The 24,662-nt window shown below is 42.0% G+C and overlaps 1 protein-coding gene across 8 annotated transcripts in view; it reads left to right on the top strand.

Annotated features, from left to right (window-relative positions):
- The window catches only part of ENPP2 (ectonucleotide pyrophosphatase/phosphodiesterase 2), a 189,307-nt gene that overhangs the window by 122,552 nt on the left and 42,093 nt on the right, over positions 1-24,662 (top strand). For 3 of the 8 annotated variants that reach the window (XM_073679813.1, XM_073679812.1, XM_073679816.1), the window contains exons 14-22: positions 276-307; positions 3,501-3,628; positions 6,520-6,607; positions 6,838-6,925; positions 7,473-7,645; positions 8,285-8,333; positions 14,221-14,265; positions 19,945-20,001; positions 20,694-20,804. In XM_073679813.1, coding sequence (XP_073535914.1) covers positions 276-307; positions 3,501-3,628; positions 6,520-6,607; positions 6,838-6,925; positions 7,473-7,645; positions 8,285-8,333; positions 14,221-14,265; positions 19,945-20,001; positions 20,694-20,804 — 771 coding nt within the window. The remainder of the gene's footprint in view (positions 1-275; positions 308-3,500; positions 3,629-6,519; positions 6,608-6,837; positions 6,926-7,472; positions 7,646-8,284; positions 8,334-14,220; positions 14,266-19,944; positions 20,002-20,693; positions 20,805-24,662) is intronic. The other 5 variants (XM_073679815.1, XM_073679820.1, XM_073679818.1 and 2 more) reach the window with 3 other exon arrangements.

Raw genomic sequence — 24,662 nt, forward strand, 5'->3', positions numbered from 1 at the left:
AAGTGAATGGAGAGAGCCGTGCTTGCGCAGTAACTCCTCTGTTCCTGACTGATGGGGCAATGTTCTTGAGAAGCATGTAGGTCTTCTAATATTTTTCTAAGGAGACCACTCAGAAGAAACTCAGGATTATATCACATCTTACAAATGGCGACATTTTGCTGTGGTCTCGTACTCTTATGTCAATGTTCCAATTTGATTCCAAAAAGTTCTGTTTTATGCCGTAATATTTAAGATGTACTCATCGTCTCCTATATTTTTTTAATTTTGCTTTTTAGATGATCCAAAAGTCATTGTTGCAAATTTAACGGTAAGAATCATTTGTTGCATGTGGATATTTTTTTTTGAGCACATTACACTTAGACTAGGTTCACACTTGAATGTTTTGAGCATGGTTACAGAGGACTGTGTTTCATGGTACACATTTAGGCTAGGGTCACACGGGCGTATAGTCTCCTCACCCGAGAGAATCGGGCCGATTTATGCAAATCACACTCCGATCAGAGTTTCATCAGAGTGTGAACACAGTGTGATCTGATTCTCTCGGATATCTCGCTCTTCTCCATTCTGGAAATTGGACCTCACTCAGATGTCATCCGAGTGCAGTCTATTTTCCGCACACTCACTGACTTGCAAGGCTGAGTGCGATCCGAATATCAGATCAAACTCTGTCCGCACTGAAAATCGAACATTTGCACGGCCCCATAGCATAATAGAGGCCCGAGTGTGATCCGATGTTTTGTTGGATCGCGCTCAGACTAATAATACCGTTGTCTTCATGAGCCCGTAGATCACAGCACCTGACCCACTCGAACTTCATGGGCACATATGGGGTTGTGAGTTTGTGTCATGAGACCTGGGGTTAGTCCGGGTATTGAGGTTTGTATAAGGACCCTAAAATATGGCTGTCTAAATGCGGCCTAAAGCGCGTCAGTCTCTACCATTACCTCCTTTTTTTATATTTCTCTCATTTAATAATACTAGTACAAAGTAAAACCACTTTCTACTGAGATTTTATTTCAGAAACCAAACAAGGTTTCTATTTTTTTTTGCCCTTGTTTTGCTCTCACCAGTGAATGTTGGATTAAAACAGAAAGAAGGCCATGGGCCTCCATTCACTCGAAGAAAGTGAAAACCGTGTCTATTTGGCCTCCATCTGGCTAGTATTTTATTTAATCATTTTACTCACTTTTATATAGCGCCATTAATTCCACAGCGCTTTACAGACACTATCATCACTGTCCCCATTGGGACTCACAATCTAGATTCCCTATCATTATGTCTTTGGAGTGTGGGAGGAAACCGGAGAACCTGGAGGAAACCCACGCAAACACGGGGAGAACATACAAACTCCTTGCAGATGTTGTCCTTGGTGGGATTTGAACCTAGGACCCCAGAGCTGTGCTAACCACTGAGCCACCGTGCTGCCCTTATCAGGCTATTCTCTTAACATATACCTCCCACAGAAGGCTCCAATGTTAAGTGAGCAGAGTTTAAAGTGAATGTTAAACCAGAAAATTAACTTTCAAATTATTTTTATGTTGTGTATTTTTGGTATTTTTTAAATTTTTCAAATTATCTGTGTTAAAAAAAGGAAAAAAAAAGTTATAATTATTACACTAATCACTGGGGCGACAGTATATTAGACTCAAACTTTCTGTTCTTTAAGGGAATGTAATAGAGTATGTGCAGAAGTCATTGTGAAGGGAGGGGGAAGCAAAGGGATCATAGACATCACCTAGTATAATTGGTGGATACTGTGTTACCTACTGTACATTAAGGTGTTACCTGTCATTGCAATCCTGTTGGTGATGATAATGAGACTGGCTGGAGTAAAAACTGCAAGATTTCTATTTTTTTGTTTAATTTTTGACTATATTTTTTATATAATAAGCAAGAAATGTTCTTTTCAGGTGGTACATTCTCTTTAAAGGGATAAGTCCATAGGATTACTTGCTAGTTAATGGGTGTCAACTGCTGGGATCCCGACCAATCCTAAGAAGAAGGTTGTGAAGTGCCCCTATGGAATGGCACGGTGGCCAAGCCATGTGCACCACCCCTGTATTCATTGTCTATGGGACTGCTGGAGATGGTGGAGTAAAGCCCAAAAACAATGATTTTGGCACCACTCCAAAGGGCTTTTTCTGAGCTCTGTTCTTGGGATCGGTGGGGTTCCCAGCTGTCAACTCCTCATTCAGCAGGATATCCACTTTCATACGTAACTTTCAATTTGGAAATAACCGATTTAAGAAAAAATTAAAATATTAGATGACGCACGCCTGGGCCTGTGTCGCGCTGCGTTGCGCACGCGGGAGCTTACCCGGAGCCGGATCTTTTGAGGGTTGTAGTCTCGTGGCGGTGATCCGGTCCGTGCCCAGGGAGTCAGACTAAGTGGCGCTGTATCAGCGGTAGATGTTGGACGACTACGCCACCCGTTGAGTACAGCTAAGGAGCTGCTGCTGCAGGGCAGACCGCTGAGGCCGGTGGTAGGATTGTGCAGCGTGATAGTATAACCCCCAACGGGAGGGGTATGGCCTCAGGGCAGCCGACGTGGATGATGGGGGTAGCAGGAACCACTCAGAGACGGTACGGTGTAGTTCAGGGTCTTTACTGGTGACAACGATAGACCCTCCCGGAGTACTGGCTAGCGATTGGGGCCTGGTCAGTCCTTGAGCAGATGGGATCTCCCCTGGCCAGGCGGAGTTGTAGGCCTCCCAAACTGACTGTACTCTTCTGGCTACCTTGCTAGAGGCGGGTAAAAGTAGCCCACGTCCCTGAGTGTACCGTGTGGTGCTCACCCGTATGGCCGGTGACTCGGGGCCTTCTAATGGCTTCCGCTCCACGATGGCGGTGCTGGTCCCACGCGTGTGACCGTGCCTTCGGGTTTCTGGGCCAGAGGACCTGCAATCCCCTGCCGGTCGGTTTCTGCTGCTGGGTAAGGATTAGTCCCCACAGCCTCGGACTCCGGGTCCGGTGATAACTTCTCAGTCAGGGCGAGCTCTGCAGCTGCCAGCCCCTGACTCCTTGTAACACTGCTCCCACAGAGCTCCTGTTGTTTCTTCCCATAGCTGCTTCTCTTCTCTGTCTCTACTTCTGGCATGGCCCAGGAGCTGGGCCCAGCCAGAGCCACAGCTCCCTGTCAGCCCTCCTGGCTGAACTCTCCCTCTGAACTCTCTAACCCTGCCTCAGCCCCAGGTTTATATAGGGGAAGTTCTTCCCCTCCCAGGACTGGGCAGGAGGTGTGGCATGCATAGGATTCCTGACCAAGAGACCTCCCACCTGCTCTCAGACATAACATTGCCGTTACTGTGGAAACCAGACCCCTGGGGTGCCACATTCCACATGATTTAAAATGTTCAGCTTTTGGATACAAACCATTGTGATTTCATTTATTGACAACCAGGCGATGAATCAAAATAGCTATTTTGTAGATTCACTGTGTTCTTTTGAAAAAAAAATTAAAATAAATAAAAATAAAATGTATTGCTCTTTTTATTCTCCAGTGTAAGAACAAAGATCAGCACTTTAAGCCGTACCTGAAGCAACATCTCCCAAAGAGGCTGCACTACGCCAATAACAGAAGGATAGAGGACATTCATCTGCTGGTGGACCGGACGTGGCACGTTGCAAAGTTAGTCATTGCTCCAGTAAAACTATTAAAAACATGATCAAATTGATTTCTGTATTGAGGAATAAAAAAATATATATATATATATATATATATATATATATATATATATATATATATATATATATATATATATATATATATATATATATATATATATATATATATATATATATATATATATAAATAATAATAATATAAAATAATTTGGAACTGAAACTGCACCAAGATTACATGAAGTCAATTTTCTAAACTACAAATTATTTAGAATAAATATTTTTGGAAAGTGATCATAAATCAAAGGTGAATGCGGATGTGAGCCCACTTACCCTACTCATACTTAAAATCTGTCATTTTTTTGGCAATGTTTGACTGCTGAGATCCACACTGATTGCCAGACCAGGGCACTTTTGTCCCCGCGCCCCATCTGAATAGAGCGTCAGTGCGCATGCTCAAAGGCTATTCTGACTCCATAACTAAGCTGCAAGTGTAGGGCGCTGAGACACCGTTTCTAGGCTGCCTCTCTCAACCGTTACTCACACAGAGTGATGTCCTCAGATAGCTTGAACTCGACTGTAGGAGGAAGATTCCAGAAGAAGGGTTATTTTCCCACTGAATTCTTCTAGATATGCACACATACAGCAGGTGAAAAAGGAATTTTCTGATCAGAACTGCAAACACATGTTTTTTTAAAATGGCTGGTAGACAAAGTAATGAGGAGGAAGAAGGGAGGGGTTAATGACATCAGAGCTACATCAGCGAGCGAGACAGGAAGAGAGGAAGGACAAACATCTAAAGAAAGCAAACCTTAATGCATAGCAGCAGCACAATATAATAACACAATGATAATACAATACTGTCTGTATGATTCCCAAATCATGGGACATGACAAAGGCCACTCCATTAATTATCTACGGGACTGCTGGAGAAAGCGGAGTATAGTAGTCAGACCTCCATTGAGCTAGAAGTTATCACCTATGGATAGGTGATAATTTCTTGTAACCAGAATACCCCTTTACGATTCTTCCTTTTCCTGTTCTACTTGGAATATGGCCTCATTCAGAATTTTTTTTTACGTACAAGTCCTATCTGTGTTTTTCATGGATAGGACACACATACCAATCATAGTCTGTGGAGTCTTTCACAAGTCCGTGTTCTTTTGTGGACCATGTGTTTGCAAAAACAAATCACTGAGACGCAGTGTCGGACTGGGGTGCCAAAGACCCACCAGTAACCTCAACTCCAGGGACCGTCGGACTGGGGTGCCAAAGGCCCACCAGTAACCTCAACTCCAGGGACCGTCGGACTGGGGTGCCAAAGGCCCACCAGTAACCTCAACTCCAGGGACCGTCGGACTGGGGTGCCAAAGACCCACCAGTAACCTCAACTTCAGGGACCCACTTTTCAGCTACATGCAAATATGTCTTGCTCATTCACAAAGTTCTATAGCGATAAATTGAGTTGATTGTTAAATAAATAGATGCTGTGCTGCCTTTTGTCTGTACTTGGTGAATCAAGTGTATTGTGCCAAGTACTGCTCATCTAAGAGGGAGGTGACCCACTCCTGCACAGGGGCCCACCTGAGGATTTTCCTGTTCTCCTGTTGGCCAGTCGAAGCCTGCTGAGATGTGTCCGTTTTTGATCAGACTTATGGATTAAAATCGCCTGTACAAGTCTATGACTGGTTCAGATGGGTGGAATTCCCGCACTGACCACAGGACTCCTGACTTGAGCTTATAGCCTTAAATATGTTTCTCGGGTGTAAGTTTTGGTCAGGAGACCCATGGTCAGTCCAGAGATTGATACGTTCTAGACCGTAAAATATGCTCTTCTGAACCGGTGCCTGTGGGACCTTGAAAATCACAGACAGAATATGGATTCCATCCACTTGTAATCTGTGTGATGTCTGTTTTTTTAAGATTGCAATGAACAGATAAAGCCTTGCAAATTTATTTATTTTTAGCCCACATGAAAATTATAATAAAAAAGTGAAAATCTGGCTAAACACGATGAAAATTGGCCATTTGGAGCCCAAGGGTTACTTCACACGTCAGTGACTTTTCTTTCTTTCTTGGACCACTCGGGCTGCAAAAATTCACAGATGTGTGAACTGCTCCATAGACTATACATGACAGACAATGACATTGTAACAAACTGCTTCGAGACCTTTTGATTACCCCTGTGGTTTGTGGCATAACTGGGATAAAGTATATACTGGGCCAGTCTCTATTTGTGACCAGATACGCAGCAGAAATTTTCTCCAAGGTGTGCACATGGCTTAAAGGAACTCTGTCAGAACAGAATGACTGTTCAAAGCAAGTACAGGCGCTCGGTGCTTCATGCCGGGGCCAATCATTTATATACGCCTTCCCGCCTGCTTGGTTTCCATCTATCTCCACCCTTCTCTGGCTGTAAATCAAAGAAGAGGGGGTGGAGATAGAAGGGAAAACTAGCTGATGGGAAGCGGTATTTAAATAATTGTTCATTCTATTGAGCACCGAGCGGTGGGACTTCATTTGATCACTCATCCTGTGCTGACAAAATAGAGTCACTCGGTGCACCTCTGGTGTGGCCAAATAGTTCTGTGCACCTTTCTACCTACTTGCTTTCCATCTATCGTCTTTTCTTTAGCTCTATAAAGTCAAAGCTGTCAATCAAAGAATAGAGGGGGAGTTTGGAGATAGATGGAAAACAAGTAGTTGGGAAGGTGCACTCTAATGTTTGGCCACACCAAGGGTGCACCAAGCACTCGTACATGGTTTCTACAGTCATTCTGTGCTGACAGTCCCTTTTGATAAGGGTCCCTTTTAACATTAAATGCATTCAGACATCCAAAATATATCACTTCTTTTTGCCGTTTTCTAACCTTGAGTCTTTTTTTTATTTTTACCCAGAAAACAATTGGATGTATACAGAAAGCCGTCGGGCAAATGCAGCTTCCAAGGAGACCATGGCTATGACAACAAGATAATCAGCATGCAGGTACCGAAAGGGGAACAGTGTTGGGAGCTTTGATTCAACAGTTGATAATTTGAAACTTGGGGGAGAGGTTGGGGGGTGAGAAACTGATTGCCCATCTTATAATCTGGAATTTTTTATATTTTTCACAAATATTTTATCGTATTTCAGGTGAACATCATCTAATTGTGTATTACTAAACTTTCAATTTTAAGAAACTAGTCATTCTTCGTTTATGTTTTTCCTTCTTACAGACTGTTTTTGTTGGCCATGGACCTTCATTTAGATTTAAGTCCAAAGTGCCTCCATTTGAAAACATTGAGCTGTACAATGTCATGTGCGGTAAGTGACGCTCCCGGCATTTCTTCTAGTTTTGATATTATACCAGTGGTTTAATCTTGTACTGAAATTCTTTTAATTTCTATTACTCTCTAAAAAAAAAAAAAAAAAAAAAAAAAAAGGTTTTTCAAAAAAGTAATGTTTGTGCCCTGTGCAGTTATTTATCAGCCTAAGTAAAAGGATGTTTACGACCAGACATTGTCCTCACTGAGATAACGCACCGGCCAACGTGTCAGTCGGTGGTTTTCTCATAGAGCACAAAGGAGCATTCTACCAAGACGGTGCTCCTGTGTATGGGAGAGTCGACTGAGATGGCTGTTGACCGAACCATCGTCTGAAGCATCGTTCCACCAATAGACATCTAAATTCTAGTTTCATCCCACTTTCCTTATAATCAAGTTCTATGTTATCTTCACCATGGTTGTTGCCTCCTTGCTGATGGATGGATGCCAAAAGGACCATCTTCCCTTCCTATCCGTATGTGCTTTTGTAACTTTTTAACTTTATATTCTCTCTATGCCATTTTTTTCATGACCTTCTGTATCATCAGATCTTCTAGGTTTAAAACCTGCCCCCAACAATGGGACTCATGGAAGCCTAAATCACCTCTTACGAGCAGCATCTCACAAGCCAGCAACACCCGACGAAGTCTCCAAACCAGTACCTATGGTACTTTCTCAATCCACCGTAAATGAAGAACTGGGATGCTCTTGTGATGACAAGGTAGAGGCCAACAAATGTCTGCTCTTACTTTTTTATACTCATATGTGGTACATAGTGTTGCTTGATAGCTCTTACTACTTCTCAGAGAGAAGCGGTTAAAGGGAGTTTTTCACAAAATCGAAAGCCCCAAAAATAGGGCATAAATAAAGCCTATCAATTAAACGGACACTCGAGAAATTGTTGGAGATTTATTAGGAATCACAAGGCTGAGTATTTCTTATTTTCACTGGCTGTAAACTGAATCTCAGAAACTTCTAAGTTGGAGTTAGTTTCTCTTACACTTGTGAGCTGAGCCAGCCAGCCCCCTTCATACACATCATTAACACTCAGGTTGGGGGTAGAAGCTCTCTGCCAATCGCTGAACATCTTGAGAAGCTCCTCATGATGTAGTCTGTATTTAGGCTATTGATGAATGGGTATACATATGGGTGTGTTTAGGGTCTTTGTTTCAGGCAAACCAGTCTGAGGCTTTGTGAGGGGGTCACACACTGACTTTTGGAGTGGCCTTCTACCAATGGTGCCTGAGATTTGTTTTATTGTCTTTATTTTTCATTTTATTTTATTTTTTTTAAGTAGAACAATTTTGCCAAATCATAACTTTTTTTTACATTTTTTTTATATTTTATCTTTCATATAAAGAATAAGGATGAGGAGTTGAATAAACGACTATATCTTAAAGGAACTTACGGTAAGAATAAAAGGGTGTGATTACTTTAAAAACATGCTCTTCCTCCTTGCTTAGCCCATATATTGGATCCAGTCTTTGCCAGATAGAAAGGGTAGTGAAATAACTGTTTATACTGCTGATATCCTGGCAAACACAGAAAAGCTCCAAAGCAAAGATCAAAATGATTTCCATATTACTGCATTATGGGCTTGGTGTGCGAATCCCCCTTCAAACTCTTTTTTTCATGTGCTTCAACAAATTCTCCATTCTTTTGCTGGAAAACAGTTCAGTTCCTCTGGAGACATGTGGTGGTGTACTGGTTTTCACCACCCTGTGATAGGACCAGAGGTTGAGCCCCTTTCTTCATGGCCTCTGTAATACAAACATCATTGCTCAATTAGGGGAATGTATCATTGTATTCCAAGTATTGAGTCTTCACCCCTTTATGACGTGTGACCTGGGCCGATTGGACCAATGACGTACTATTAAGTCATATGGCAATCGCGCCCGCACACAAGAGGTGCGGGGTGATCGCCGCCTGGTGTCAGCTGATAGTCACAGCTGACACCCGGTGCGATGTGCAAGGAGCGGTCCCACACTGCTCCCGGCACATTAACCCCCTCAATACTGCGATCAAAGTCGATCACAGCATTGTGGGGGCAAGGGGAGGTGATCTCAATAGTCACCTCCTCTCCCGCCCTCCAGCGCTGTCTGCCGCAGCTTCCCGGATGTTGCCATGACGACCCGATGTTGTCATGACAACATCTGGGTCACCAGACAGCAGGAAGATATTTTGGTCATGCGCAGTGCATGTCCAAAGTATCTTCTGCATCTGCAGTGCTGACAGCCTGTATAGCACAGGGATGGTGCTCCATCCCTGTGCTATACTGGTGATCAGAATAAAAAAAGTGAAAGTCCCATAGTGGGACACAGAATAAAAGTCCAAAAAGTGTTTAAAAAAAAAAAAAATAAAATAATAATCCACCAAGAATAAAAATATAATGTACCCATCAATAAATATTATTATGAAAAATACAAAAAACAATAAGTACACATATTTAGTATTGCCGTGTCCGGAACGACCTGGCCTATAAAACTGTCCCACTAGTTAACAGCTTTAGTGAACACGGTAAAAAAAAAAAAAAAAAAAAAAAAAAAAAACGAAGCAAAAAACAATGCTTTAGCATCATATCGCCAAACAAAAAATGGAATAACACGCGATCAAAAAGACGAATATAAATAAAAATGGTACCGCTGAAAACGTCATCTTGTCCCGCAAAAAACAAGTCACCATACAGCTCCATCAGCCGAAAAATAAAAAAGTTATAGCTCTCAGAATAAACCGATGCAAAAAAATATTTTTTTCTATGCAATAGCTGTTATTGTGTAAAAGCGGCAAAACATAGAAAAACTATATAAATGTGGTACCGCTGTAAACGTACTGACCCGAAGAATAAAGCTGCCTTATCAATTTTACCACACGTGGAACAGCATAAAAAAAACCTCATAAAAACAATTCTGGAATTGCTGTTTTTTGTTTATTGTGCCTCCCAAAAATCGGAATACAAAGCGATCAAAAAAGCGATCAAAAAATGTCACGTGCCTGAAAATGGCACCAATAAAAACGTCAACTCATCCCGCAAAAAACAAGCCGTCATATGTCTGTTGGCCAAAATATGAAAAAATTATACCTTTCAAAATATGGCGATGCAAAAACTAGATTTTACAAAAAAATGCGTCTTTTAGTTTGTGACAGCTGTCAATCATAAAAACCCGATATGATTCTGGTATCGCTGTAATCGCAACGACCCGAAGAAAAAAGTCGTCTAATCACTTATACCGCACGAGGAATGGCGTAAAAAATACCCTCTAGGGTTAGGGTTGGAGTAGGGTTGGGGCTGGGGTTAGGGTTGGGGTTAGGGTTGGGATTTTTTTCAAAAGTAAAAAAAAAAAAAGGTGACGATATGGCGACTAGTGTTGAGCGCATGTGCTCGCTACTTGAGTTTGCATCGGGTGCTTGGGTACGCACTGAGTATCGGGGGTGCTCGAGTGACATGCTCGAGTCTCCGCCCCACATGCTTCGTGGCCAAAAAAACCTCGCAGAGATTGCCTGCCATGCACGATCCCTGCATGTTTTTTTTTGGGTGTCTAATAACAGTGAAACAGGTGAGCGGGGACTCGAGCATGTCACTTGAGCACGCGCGATACATGGTGCATACCTGAGTACCCGATGCAAACTCAAGTAGCGAGCACTTGCGCTCAAGACTAATGACAACTTATTCAATATAATGACCCAATGTTATCAAATTCTGTGTCATACCTCTGGGTTCAAAATGTTCACTATACCCCTTGATAAAATCCTTGAGGGGTCTAGTTTCCAAAATGGGGTCACTTGTGGGGGGTTTCCACTATTTAGGCACATCAGGGGCTCTCCAAACGCGACATGGCGTCCGCTCTCAATTCCAGCCAATTTTGCGTTCAAAAAGTCACACAGTGCTCTTTCCCTTCCGAGCCCTGCCGTGCGCCCAAACACTATATTTTCCCCACATATGGGGTATTGGCGTACTCAGGAGAAATTGCAAAACAGTTTTATGGGTCCACTTTCTCCTCTTACCCTTGTGAAAATAAAAAAATTGGGGCTAAAACATAATTTTTGTGGAAAAAGTTAGGTTTTTTTATTTTCACAGCTCCATGTTATAAACTTCTGTGAAGCACCTGAGGGTTCAAGGTGCTTACCACACATCTAGATAAGTTCCTTGAGGGGTCTAGTTTCCAAAATGGTGTCACTTGTGGGGGGTTTCCACTGTTTAGGCACACAGGGGCTCTCCAAACGCAACATGACGTCCGCTAATTATTCAAGCAAATTTTACAATCAAAAAGTCAAATGGCGCTCCTTCCCTTCCGAACCCTGCCTTGCGCCCAAACTGTGTTTTTTCCCCACATATGGGTTATCTACGTGCTCAGGGGAAATTGCACAACCAATTTTGGGGTCCATTTTTTCCTGTTACCCCTGCAAAAATAAAAATAATTGGGTCTAAAGTAACATTTTTGTGAAAAAAGTTAAATGTTAATTTTTTTCTTCCACATTCCAAAAATTACTGTGAAGCACCTGAAGGGTTAATAAAATTCTTGAATGTGGTTTTGAGCACCTTGAGGGGTGTAGTTTTTAGAATGGTGTCACTTTTGGGTATTTTCTGTCATAAAGACCCCTCAAAGTGACTTCAAATGTGATGTGGTCCCTAAAAAAAATGGTTTTATAAATTTTGTTGGAAAAATGAGATATCGCTGGTCAACTTTTAACCCTTATAGCTCCCTAATACAAAAAAATTTTGGTTCCAAAATTGTGCTGATGTAAAGTAGACATGTGGGAAATGTGATTTAATAACTATTTTGGGTGACATATCTCTCTGATTTAAGGGCATAAAAATAAAAATTTAAAAAATTGAAAAATTTTCAAAATTTTTGCCAAATTTCCGTTTTTTTCACAAATAAACGCAAGTGATATCTAAGAAATTTTACCACAATCATGAAGTACAATATGTCACGAAAAAAACATTCTCAGAATCAGGGGGATCCATTGAAGCGTTCCAGAGTAATTACCTCCTAAAGTGACAGTGGTCAGAATTGTAAAAATTGGCCCGGTCATTAATGTGCAAACTACCCTCGGGGGTAAAGGGGTTAATCCTCTAAAAATACATGTAAATGTACTTTATTTTTATTTTTTTTGCCATGTCTGTTTTTTTGGCCCATTATACAGAATTGTCTAGCAACTTGTTTTTTTTTATGCATTTCCACTTTTTGTTGTTGTTGATCACCATTGATTCCATGGTGCTGTACATGTGGAAAGGGTTACCAAACTCATACTGTATATAAATTACATTGAACAAACTAACAGAAACAGACTGGTAAAGAGGGGGAGACCCTGCACTCATGGACTTACAATCTACATGGTAATAGGGAAGGATACAGTAGGTCTGGGGGATTCTTGTAGTACTGAGGTGGCAGTGGTAGGCTGTAGACCTTCCTAAAGAGAGGAGTTTTCAGGTTCCATCTGAAAGTTCTAGAATGTGTAAAACAGTCAGACGTGTTGAGGTTCTGAGTTCTACAGGATGGGGGATGCTCAGAAAAAGTCTTTGAGGCGATTGGAGGAGAAACATAAGAGAGCGGAGGAAAGAAGCAGACCTTGTGAGGATGGATATTAATTGCGGGGAAGGTATCTGGAGTTTAGTTCAGAGAAGTATCGAGGAGACTGATTATAGACGGAGTTGTAAGTCATTGTTATTAGTTTAAACAGAATTAGTGCGGGAATAGAAAGCCAGTGAAGAGATTGGCAGAGCGGAGAGGCGGAGGAGTAGTTGGGGAGAGGTGGTGGAGTAGTAGTTGGGTCGAGGTGGCGGAGGAGTAGTTGGGGGAGAAGTGGTTTAAATTGGCAGCGGCATTAAGGACGGACTGGAGAAGTGCGAGAGTGTCAGCTGCGAGGCCACAATGGGGGATATTATAGTAGTCAAGGTGGGAGAGAAGGGCATACTAACATTTTAGTAGATTGAGGGTTGAAGAAGGGACAAATTCTGGAAATATTTTTGAGTTGAGGGTAACAGGAGGAGGTAAGAGCTTTGGGTGTGTGGTTTGAAGGACAGGGTATAGTCAAGGGTTACTTCAAGGCAGCGGACTTCTGAGAAGCAGGATATGACACTCAGGGATTCTGGACAACAGAGAAGTAGATTTGAGTGTCATCAGTATATAGATGATACTGGAAGCAATGGGGCTTTGCGTTGTGCCATGCCAAATATATATATGGAGAAAGAGTATGGGTCCCAGGAGTGAGCCTGGAGGGACACAACAGAGAGAAGGCAGGAGGTGGAAGTAGTATGGGAATGGGAAACCTAAAATGTGGGGTTAGTGAAGTATGAAGAGATCCTACATAGGGCAAGGTCTTTGATTCCAAAGGAGTTCAATATTACTGATTAGACATGCCTGTAAAGCCACATTCACACGTTCAATACTTGGTCAATATTTTACATCAGTATTTCTAAGTCAAAACCAGGAATGGGTGAAAAATGCAGAAATGGTGACGTGTTTCTATTATACTTTTCGTCTGATTGTTCCACTGATTATGGTTTACAAATATTGATGTAGAATACTGAACGTGTGAACGTGGCCTAAAAGTAATACTGGCCTATTGCACATAACATCTGGGAGATGCCCACTTAAAAAGTAAGTAAGCTTATTTTTTTTTTATTTACTTGTCCTCCAGACTTTGCAAATTTTATATACATTTTTGTATTAGCCTTTTGTAACCTTATTTTGCTTACTTCTCTTCAAACACATTGCCGCAGTGATGTTTCAATGCTCAATTCATGCTGCTTTAGAAGCTGCTTTCACCTGCTACTTGGCAACATCCGTACACAACATTGAAACAGTCTGTGTATGGGATGTCCTCTTGTCTGAGTATGGAGGTGGGGAGCAGAGGAGGTTCAGATAGGGGAAGTCCTGTACAGACTGTTTGAACATAGTGTACGGATCTTGCCGAGCAGTTTATAAAAGCGGCATTGAACGGAGCATTAACTGGACATTGAAATAGGATTGCTGCATCGTGTTGGGAGAGAAAAGAATCACGTTGAGCTAATGAAGTTTTATTACAAAAATTCAACACCTTCAGGATAATTTAAAAAAAAAAAAAAAAAAAAAAAAAAGTTAGCTGATCATAAGTATTTTTGGGTCCTAGGAATTTAATCTCTATTTTAAATACACTGGGAGAATGGTTCTCCTCTCCCTTTTGCCCTAATCTGATCCACATTATTCAATGGACCATAGGCAGTAATAGACAATTTTTAAAGATTCGTCTTGGAAGCAACCATTACTGACCAGGACCCAACATTAAACCCCTCTTCCCTTATTCTCCCCTTAGCCAATCTTACCTTGCTGGACGATATGGATTATGCATATATTATAGGTATATCTGCTTTGTGTGTTTTAACAGTACTTGGATTAATAAGAATAATATTTTGCTTCGGACTAATCATTTTCTATTTAACAACAAGATTAAGTAATTTTGTTAAAACTATTAACCTTGGTGTAGCGGACCGGGCTAATTTTTGTATGGGGCGACTGGTGGTCAGAATATATACTTTATGTAATTGTAGCACCCTGAGGATTCGGCTGCTACAGGGGTATTGCACCTCAAGCCAGAGGTGTGGTATTCCACTCCCGGGTAAGGACGGAGTGTGGGACTGAGCTCAGATAGCTGCATACACTACATACATCCCATTTCCGGGGGACAGATAGACGGTACTCCCACCAGTTTATGTGCAGGTACGATAGTGTCTGTCCCTGGCTGGAGTGGGAGGGGGGTGGAACATCCCAGTAGTGTAGGGGCAGATAGGGGGAGCAGTCTGGGTAAGGCTAGGAGCTCATTGGGTGCTGGTCACCTGAGCTCACACATAGAGGGAGTATATAAGGTGGGCACCATCTTAGATCAGGGTCAGTCTTTTGTAGAGTCAGAGGAGCAGAGCAGAGAAGCTCAGCCAGAAGGGCTGACAGGGAGTTGTGGTTCCGGCTGGGCCCAGCTCCAAGGCCAAGTCTGAGAGAGAGAGAGGAGTCAGAAGGACCCAGAGAGAAGAAGAAGGAACCCCAAGACCCCAGAATACAAACAGCAGGGTGAAGGGTTTGCACCCAGGGTACCGGATCCCAAGCTGGTGGAGGCCACTAATCCTCAGCCAGAGACCGGAGGTCGTGGGCAGGATCTGCCACGACCCTCACTAAATCCACTAGGAAGGCATACCAAGTATAGGGTCAGGGAACCCAGAAGAGGTGTACCCACCAAGAGACCCGAGGGAGCCGGACATAAGTGGATCCCTAGTGAGAACGGCCAGAAGAGAGGGAAAGTCAGACAGGAGCTCAGGACCACGCTCCAGAATTGCTTGGGGGTTGGCCGAGTCCAGGACCTGGTGGACGCAGCACGGCTCGGGTGGTCGCTTCAGGCCAGAGTGACCATAAGAACACCCGTAAGTAAAAACCCCTGAACTGCACAGCCCGACTCTGAGTTTTCTTGCTTGATCATCCTGCACCTTCACAACCACCATCCTCTACACCTGACCCCCTGAGGCTATACCCCTCCCGTTGGGGGTTATACTACCACAGCTGCACACATACCACCAGCCTCAGCGGACCCTTCTGCAGCGGCGGCCTTTTGACCGCAAATCAACGGGTGGCGTAGTCGACACTAAGAACATCAATAACATCTGTAAAGACTGCCACACACTGAGTTTGACACCCTGGGCACGGACCGGGTCGCCGCCACTCGGAGACTACAACCCCCATCTGATCCGGCTCCGGGTATCCCCCAAACAGCACTGGCCCAGGGGGCGCGTCATAATCATAATACGGTGCCGGTTGTATAGCGTCCTCTTTCCGAGTTCAGTTTTCATCCAGGGGGTCACACCCCAAATTCAGTCCCACGTTAAAGATATTTTATGTGACCAAGTCTCAGCGTGAAGCTCTTCAACCCCAGTGCCAAATCTGTAAAAGAACCCCCTGCTTAACATGAACCAAGTGGAAGTGTGGCTTTTGGACCCATAAGACAACAAGGTCCTGGCTGATTCCTCTACACCCCCTGACTATACGATATATTTGTTATTGAGGAAGCCGAATACTGTTACCAATAAACTGGGTTTGGGTTAACCTTACAGAAGTGGAGTACATCTTGCACCCGTACAATCAATCGTAGAGTTAAAATGACTTTATGCCTTGTATACAACAGCCAAGCTAAGCATAACCACAAATGTCCAAAATAATCCAATACTATTCAAAGAATCCTATATCACGACACTGTGTTGAACCCAGAGAAATTGGCTCAACAAAAAAGAAGAGAATTTAGGAGTATAAAAACATGAATTTTTATTGATATATATTAAAAAAAATCACAAAACAACAGTAATAACAGGGAATTAATAAAACCGTCAGCAAGTCAGACCCATCAAATAAAGTTAGTAGAATTAATAGAGTCTAATTTCCAGCAGAGGACAATAACAAATCATACTAAACACCATGCAGAGTCCCGGTCACAGTCACCTTATGGAAGTGGAGACAAGGTAGTTACCCTCTATCGGGGTGGAAATATAACCAAACAATCAAAGCACCTTGTCAGCCATTAGATAGGTCTCACCCACATATTGATGTATGCCTCTTTAAAAGTGCATAGTGCAAAGAGGCTTACAATTATATGTGTATCCATGTCTACCTAAGTAATGGATAGAGAGGCAAAATACAATTAAATGAGGTACACACAATAAATCAGGACAACTTGTCAGTAGAATATATCCTAGCTACATGCTGGTGTGTATCTCTTTAAAGGTGTCTGGTGCATAGTGCAGAGAAGCTTAAGGTAATGTGTGTGTATATATATATATATATATATATATATATATATATATATATATATATATATATATATATATATATATATATATATATATATATATATATATATATATATATATATATATATATATATATATATATATATATATATATATATATATATATATATATACAGTGGTGGCCAAAAGTATTGGCACCCCTACAATTCTGTCAGATAATACTCAGTTTCTTCCTGAAAATGATTGCAATCACAAATTCTTTGGTATTATTATCTTCATTTAATTTGTCTTCCATGGAAAAACACAAAAAGAATTGTCCTAAAGCCAAATTGGATACAATTCCACACCAAACCTAAAAAAGGGGGTGGACAAAAGTATTGGCACTGTTTGAAAAATCATGTGATGCTTCTCTAATTCGTGTAATTAACAGCACCTGTAACTTACCTGTGGCACCTAACAGGTGTAGGCAATAACTAAATCACACTTGCAGCCAGTTAACATGGATTAAAGTTGGCTCAACCTCTGTCCTGTGTCCTTGTGTGACCACATTGAGCATGGAGAAAAGAAAGAAGACCAAAGAACTGTCTGAGGACTTGAGAAACCAAATTGTGAGGAAGCATGAGCAATCTCAAGGCTACAAGTCCATCTCCAAAGACCTGAATGTTCCTGTGTCTTCCGTGCGCAGTGTCATCAAGAAGTTTAAAGCCCATGGCACTGTGGCTAACCTCCCTAGATGTGGACGGAAAAGAAAAATTGACGAGAGATTTCAACGCAAGATTGTGCGGATGGTGGATAAAGAACCTCGACTAACATCCAAACAAGTTCAAGCTGCCCTGCAGTCCGAGGGTACAACATTGTCAACCCGTACTATCCGTCGGCGTCTGAATGAAAAGGGACTGTATGGTAGGATATACAGGAAGACCCCACTTCTTACCCTGAGACATAAAAAAGCCAGGCTGGAGTTTGCCAAAACTTACCTGAGAAAGCCTAAAATGTTTTGGAAGAATGTTCTCTGGTCAGATGAGACAAAAGTAGATGGGAAAAAGCATCAACATAGAGTGTACAGGAAAAAAAAAGAGGCATTCAAAGAAAAGAACACGGTCCCTACAGTCAAACATTGTGGAGGTTCCCTGATGTTTTGGGGTTGCTTTGCTGCCTCTGGCACTGGACTGCTTTACCGTGTGCATGGCATTATGAAGTCTGAAGACTACCAACAAATTTTGCAGCATAATGTAGGGCCCAGTGTGAGAAAGCTGGGTCTCCCTCAGAGGTCATGGGTCTTCCAGCAGGACAATGACCCAAAACACACTTCCAAAAGCACTATAAAATGGTTTTAGAGAAAGCACTGGAGACTTCTAAGGTGGCCAGCAATGAGTCCAGACCTGAATCCCATAGAACACCTGTGGAGAGATCTCAAAATGGCAGTTTGGAGAAGGCACCCTTCAAATATCAGGGACCTGGAGCAGTTTGCCAAAGAAGAATGGTCTACAATTCCAGCAGAGCACTGTAAAAAACTCATTGATGGTTACCGGAAGCGGTTGTTCGCATTTATTTTGGCTAAAGGTTGTGCAACCAAGTATTAGGCTGAGGGTGCCAATACTTTTGTCTGGCCCATTTTTGGAGTTTTGTGTGAAATGATCAATTATTTGATTTTTGCTTCATTCTCTTTTGTGTTTTTTCCTTGCAAGCAAATTAAATGAAGATAATAATACCAAAGAATTTGTGATTGCAATCATTTTCGGGAAGAAACTGAGTATTATCTGACAGAATTGCAGGGGTGCCAATACTTTTGGCCACCACTGTATATGCCTCAAAAAAGTGGAGAGACAGAGTACCGTGAGCTGAAAAACACAGGCTGAAGGACAGAATGGAATATGTGGACAGTAAAATGGTGATACTCACTGCTGTTAACAGGTCTGACCGCACATAAACCCCGACGATTCCGTTTCACCTGATGCTTCTTCCAAGGGGCGTTGACAAAAAGGGTGTTCTATAAATACCCAGTGGTGTGAATCTGGCCAATCGCGGAGATGTTATCCCAACCTGGAGGCGGCGCATGAAGCGCTCTAAGGCCGCCCATATGTGAAATGACTTCCGTCCCCTTTTGTACCTCTGGCGGCATAGGACAGCCTCATCTTACCTTCCCATATTCGTTCCAGCCAGTGCGCATGCGCACTCACGGCGCCCACAGACTTCCGGTCTGACGCTACAGGGGCTGCATGCGTTCCACAGCACCGCAGACGGATGTCATTTCACACATGGGCGGCCTTAGAGCGCTTCATGTGCCGCCTCCTGGCTGGGATAAAATTACCGCGATTGGCTAGATTCACACCACTGGGTATTTATAGAACACCCCCTCTCCTTTTTGTCAACGCCCCTTGGAAGAAGCATCAGGCGAAACGGCGTCATCAGGGGTTTATGTGCGGTCAGACCTGTTAACAGCAGTGAGTATCACCATTTTACTGTCCACCTATTCCATCCTGTCCTTCAGCCTGTGTTTTTCAGCTCACGGTACTCTGTCTCTCCACTTTTTTTTGACTCTATTAATTCTACTAACTTTATTTGAAGGGTCTGACTTGCTGACGGTTTTATTAATTCCCTGCTATTACTGTTGTTTTGTGATTTTTTTTTTTAAATATATATCAATAACATTTCATGTTTTATACTCCTAAATTCTCTTCTTTTTTGTTGAGCCAATTTCTCTGGGTTCAACATAGTGTTGTGATATAGCCAAGCTAAGCAGTCATATTATGGTTTGCAGTCACCATGATTACATTTTTAATCTATTAAATTTGGCAAATCCCACCTACTCCCCTCCTCACCCCCCCAAAAAAAATAAAAATCTATAAATGACATTCGTCTCAAATTCTTCTCCATTTACAATACTAAATGCAATATAACCACTGAAAGAACAAGTAACGGTGATAATTCTACAGATTTGGTTAATATAATTGATATTATTGTACCAGAAATGCCAGCCCCTTTTAATCAACACTGACCTCATCCACATGTTTATAGGTTTCAGTTCTGCTACAACGATCGACCGATTGAGAGATTCTCCATCACTAGGCCTATAGACATCCTGACCCATCTGGTTGACTCCTAGAGATTGTACCCTTCACTCTTTCCGGGTTTAGTCCTGGCCTAGATGAATTGTTTCACCGCTCTGTTGTAGGATCTCCTCATTTTACACTTATTTTTTTTTTCTTTATATCCTTTTCAATTAATTTTTCTGTATCTGTTTGTATTGACAGATGTGGCAGTAGATGAACTTAGCAATGAGATTAAGGAGGTGCCACCAAGAAATACAGGTTTGTTAATTCATTATTGATGTTGCCTTACCTGTCCCGTTAGTCCGTGCTCCTTGTTCCATCCATCTGTGTGTTTTTGTGTACCATGGTTTTCCAAAACCATGTGACAACCCCCTGTTCTTCTGTGTCTTCCCTGTGGTGATGGTGGGAGTAACCTTGTGACAACCTCTGTTCCCTGTGTCTTCCCTGTGGTGAAGGTGGGAGTAACCTTGTGACAACCCCTGTTCCCTGTGTCTTCCCTGTGGTGAAGGTGGGAGTAACCTTGTGACAACCCCTGTTCCCTGTGTCTTCCCTGTGGTGAAGGTGGGAGTATCCTTGTGACAACCCCTGTTCCCTGTGTCTTCCCTGTGGTGAAGGTGGGAGTAACCTTGTGACAACCCCTGTTCCCTGTGTCTTCCCTGTGGTGAAGGTGGGAGTATCCTTGAGACAACCCCTGTTCCCTGTGTCTTCCCTGTGGTGAAGGTGGGAGTATCCTTGAGACAACCCCTGTTCCCTGTGTCTTCCCTGTGGTGAAGGTGGGCATATACTTGTGACAACCCCTGTTCCCTGTGTCTTCTCTGTGGTGAAGGTGGTAGTATCCTCGAGACAACCTCTGTTCCCTGTGTCTTATTTGTGGTGACGGTGGGAGTAACAGACGTCTACTTATATGACTTATCATGCTGTCATTTTCTTTCTTCAATCTCAAATTAAAGGGGCTGTACTTGAGAGGTTAATTGGTAGCTCAGAAGAAGCAGCCTTAAGTACTTCTTCATTGGAAAACCCGCAAGAGATGCCTTCAGGAGTGTCAGTGACGAGTAGAGCTGGTGAGCCTTTGAAACTAAACCTTTAATGGCTGTCCAGCTCTTGAACGCCAGATGAAACTAACACGTGTTACGTTTTAGACATGTCAAATTTGGGTTACACGTTAAATTTTTCGACAGTTTGGCTCTAGGAACTATGATGCTAAACTTCATTACTAAGGCAGAGGCATTCACTATGGTTGGAGGGACCTATTTTGTTTACACCCACGAATACAGTAGGACCTCCCAACTCCTCCATGTATCTGTACCATCAGAAATTCCACCCCTCTGGGTGCTAGGAGGATCCTTAACAACAACGCTGACATTGCTGATGCTGAAAGTATCACATACTCTGTCTCTTAGATATTCCATATTTTCTTCTGCTGTACTAAAGCCAACATTTATGAATTTCTGATTTCGTTGCTCATAGTTTGTATAGCACTGACGCGTTTTGGTGCATTAATCACAATATAAAGCATTGCATCACGTTATATCTGTTCACGGATGAGGTCATTAAAAGTGGATGTGATTTGTGATACAATGCATAAAGACATTTTATTTCAACTTAACTTCATACTGGACTATTACAACTATTTCAACTTTCATACTGGACTATTACTTATATTACGTGTGACTGCAAACCATAAAAATATAAAATCACTTTTAGCATAATGGCTATTTTAATGTAATATGAGTAGATGTGGCAGTCAATATAATGTCTCTCCGTATGAGAGGTTTTTCTTTTTACAAAATCTTCTGACATCTAAGTTAACCAATTAAAAAGATAAGAAGCTCTGGAGAGGGACAGAAGCGCACACAAAATAGGGCAATACTGTCTGGTAAAGGATAACAAGGGGAAGGTAAGGAGCAAAGAAAGATGATCAAATAGGTCACTTATAGTATAAAAATAGGAATCTTTATTGAACAAGGTATTTGAAAAAAGGGGTGGACATTAAACAGACATGTGTATATATAAGAACAACAACAAATCGCGTACAACACATGCAAGGACCACATATTTTTATATCAAATAGAATCCATATATAAATAAGTGAAAAAGTAACTGATGGGCACACCTCAAGGCCAGTATTTATCAATTCACTGCTCAGATAAGTATATTAATTATAAAATCCTCATAGCATATTTTATCTGATAGAGAGAATGGCCACCATACAGTCCTGCATATTCACGTGTCCCCCCGATACGCGTTTCGGCGCTAACCTTTCTCAAGGGGTGTATTGCAAGTGATTACTGCAGATCTTAAATATACTCTAGTCACATGTTCAAGACACGTGTTCACCAGGGCCCGCCTACCACGGAAGTGACGCGAATCGCGTCATCGTATCCATGGCAGCAACCCAAGCTACCCAGGAAGTTACCGCGACTGCCCGGAAGTGACGCAAGGTACGTCACCATAACCAAGAGGACCAACGGCGTCTGCATCACAGCGTGGAGCCGCTGACAAGATGCCAAGAGCCACCGGACCCATTGGAACGATGACACCCGTGCGTACAGGCATCGCAAAGCTGTCCTAACGGTAGCGCAGTGATACAAATCAATTCTGAATTACAATATGACGTGGTATCCCATTATACTATATAGGATTGATAGATCTAGAGAGGATAGCCAAGGGCAATATAGCCACATATATATCTCGGCACATGTAAGAAAGGTGCAGCAACAATACACATATTATGTGACTTAACAATATAGAAAGTAGGGAACATATACAGTGGGGGAAATAAGTATTTGATCCCTTGCTGTTTTTGTAAGTTTGCCCACTGACAAAGACATGAACAGTCTATAATTTTAGGGGTAGGTTAATTGATAGAATATCCCCCCAAAAAATTGAGAAAATCACATTGTATAAATTGGATAATTTTTTTTCCATTTTGCAGGGAGAAATAAGTATTTGATCCCTCTGGCAAACAGCACTTAATACTTGGTGGCAAAACCCTTGTTGGCAGGCACAGCAGTCAGACGTTGTTTGTAGTTGATGATGAGGGTTGCGCACATGTCAGGAGGAATTTTGGTCCACTCCTTTTTGCAGATCATCTCTAAATCATTCAGGTTTTGAGGCTGTCGCTTGTCAACTCGGAGCTTCAACTCCCTCCATAAATTTTCTATGGGATTAAGGTCTGGAGACTGGCTAAGCCACTCCATGACCTTAATGTGCTTCTTTTTGAGCCTCTCTTTAGTTGCCCTGGCTGTATATTTTGGGTCATTGTGTTGCTGGAAGACCCAGCCACGATCCATCTTCAATGCTCTTACTGAGGGAAGGAGGTTGTTGGCCAAAATCTCACGATACATGACCCCATCCATCTTCCCTTCAGTACTGTGCAGTCGTCATGTCCCCTTTGCAGAAAAGCACCCCCAAAGTATAATGTTTCCCCCACCATGCTTCACGGTTGGGACGATGTTCTTAGGGTTGTACTCATCCTTCTTCTTGCTCCAAACACGGCGAGTTGAGTTCATGCCAAAGAGCTCAATTTTTGTTTCATCTGCCCGCAGCACTTAATCCCAGTAGCTCACAGAATCATCCAGGTGTTCATTGGCAAACGTCAGATGGGCCTGCACATGGGCCTTCTTGAGCAGGGGGACTGCAGGATTTTAAACCTTTAAGGTGTAATGTGTTACCAATGGTTTTCTTGGTGACTGTTTTGAGATCATTAACAAGTTCCCCCCCATGTAGTTTTAGGCTTATCTTTCACCTTCCTCATGATCAAGGATACCCTACAAGGTGAGATTTTGCATGGAGCCCCAGATCGATGTCGATTGACAGTCCTTTTGTATTTTTCATTTTCTTACTATTGCACCAACAGTTGTCTCCTTCTCACCCAGCGTCTTACTTATGGTTTTGTAGCCCATTCCAGCTTTGTGCAGGCCTATGATCTTGTCCCTGACATCCTTAGAAAGCTCTTTGGTCTTGCCCATGTTGTAGAGGTTAGAGTCTGACTGATTAATGGAGTCTGTGGACAGGAGTCTTTTATCCAGGTGACTATGTAAGACAGCTGTCTTTAATGCAGGTAATGAGTTGATTAAGAGGGTCTAACTGGTCTGTAGGAGCCAGAACTCATAATGGTTTGTAGGAGATCAAATACTTATTTCTCACTACAAAATGCAAAAAAATGTATCTAATTTATACAATGTGATTTTCTTGATTTTTTTTTTTTTTGGGATATTCTATCTCTCAATGTTAAAATTAACCTACCCTTAACATTATAGATTGTTCATGTCTTTGTCAGTGGGCAAACTTACAAAAACAGCAAGGGATCAAATACTTATTTCCCCCACTGCATAAATAACCATATTGCATGGAAATGCCCACGATACCCACCCATGGACATAACACATACATATATATGAGTAATATATTGATGTTGTTTAAATGTTCCAAATCTATATACATATATGGAAAGCCAATAGGTAGAATATAAGGAATACCATAGGTGCGACACAAAATTTTAAAAACACAATCCCACGTGTCCCAAAGGTGGATCACAGGTAGACCATGCAATATGTATCACAAAACCAAATAGTGGTAGTGATGAAATACACTTATACCCACTCTACTACATTGCATCATAGCCACCATACATACCACAACTGCACGCAAATCACCAATAGTTGATGGCAATATAAACTCCACTACACATATATAAGGGAATTGGGAATATAAATTTCCGAACATGGAACCAAAATCCCAACATATTTTATAAAAAACATAGTACAAAAATGATAGATATATATAAAATGTGAGGACATATAATTATTCTCCACATCCCGTGAAATTCTCTGAAGTGAAAGTATGAATAGATCAGTCAGATATTGATTGTCCATATGTGAAATCAGAGTATAACTTCAGAAGCTGCTAAGAAAACA

Source organism: Phyllobates terribilis, unplaced genomic scaffold (genome assembly GCF_046119375.1).
Source record: "Phyllobates terribilis strain yellow unplaced genomic scaffold, ASM4611937v1 Scaffold_4__5_contigs__length_816908805, whole genome shotgun sequence".
NCBI classification, from domain to species: Eukaryota; Metazoa; Chordata; class Amphibia; order Anura; family Dendrobatidae; genus Phyllobates; species Phyllobates terribilis.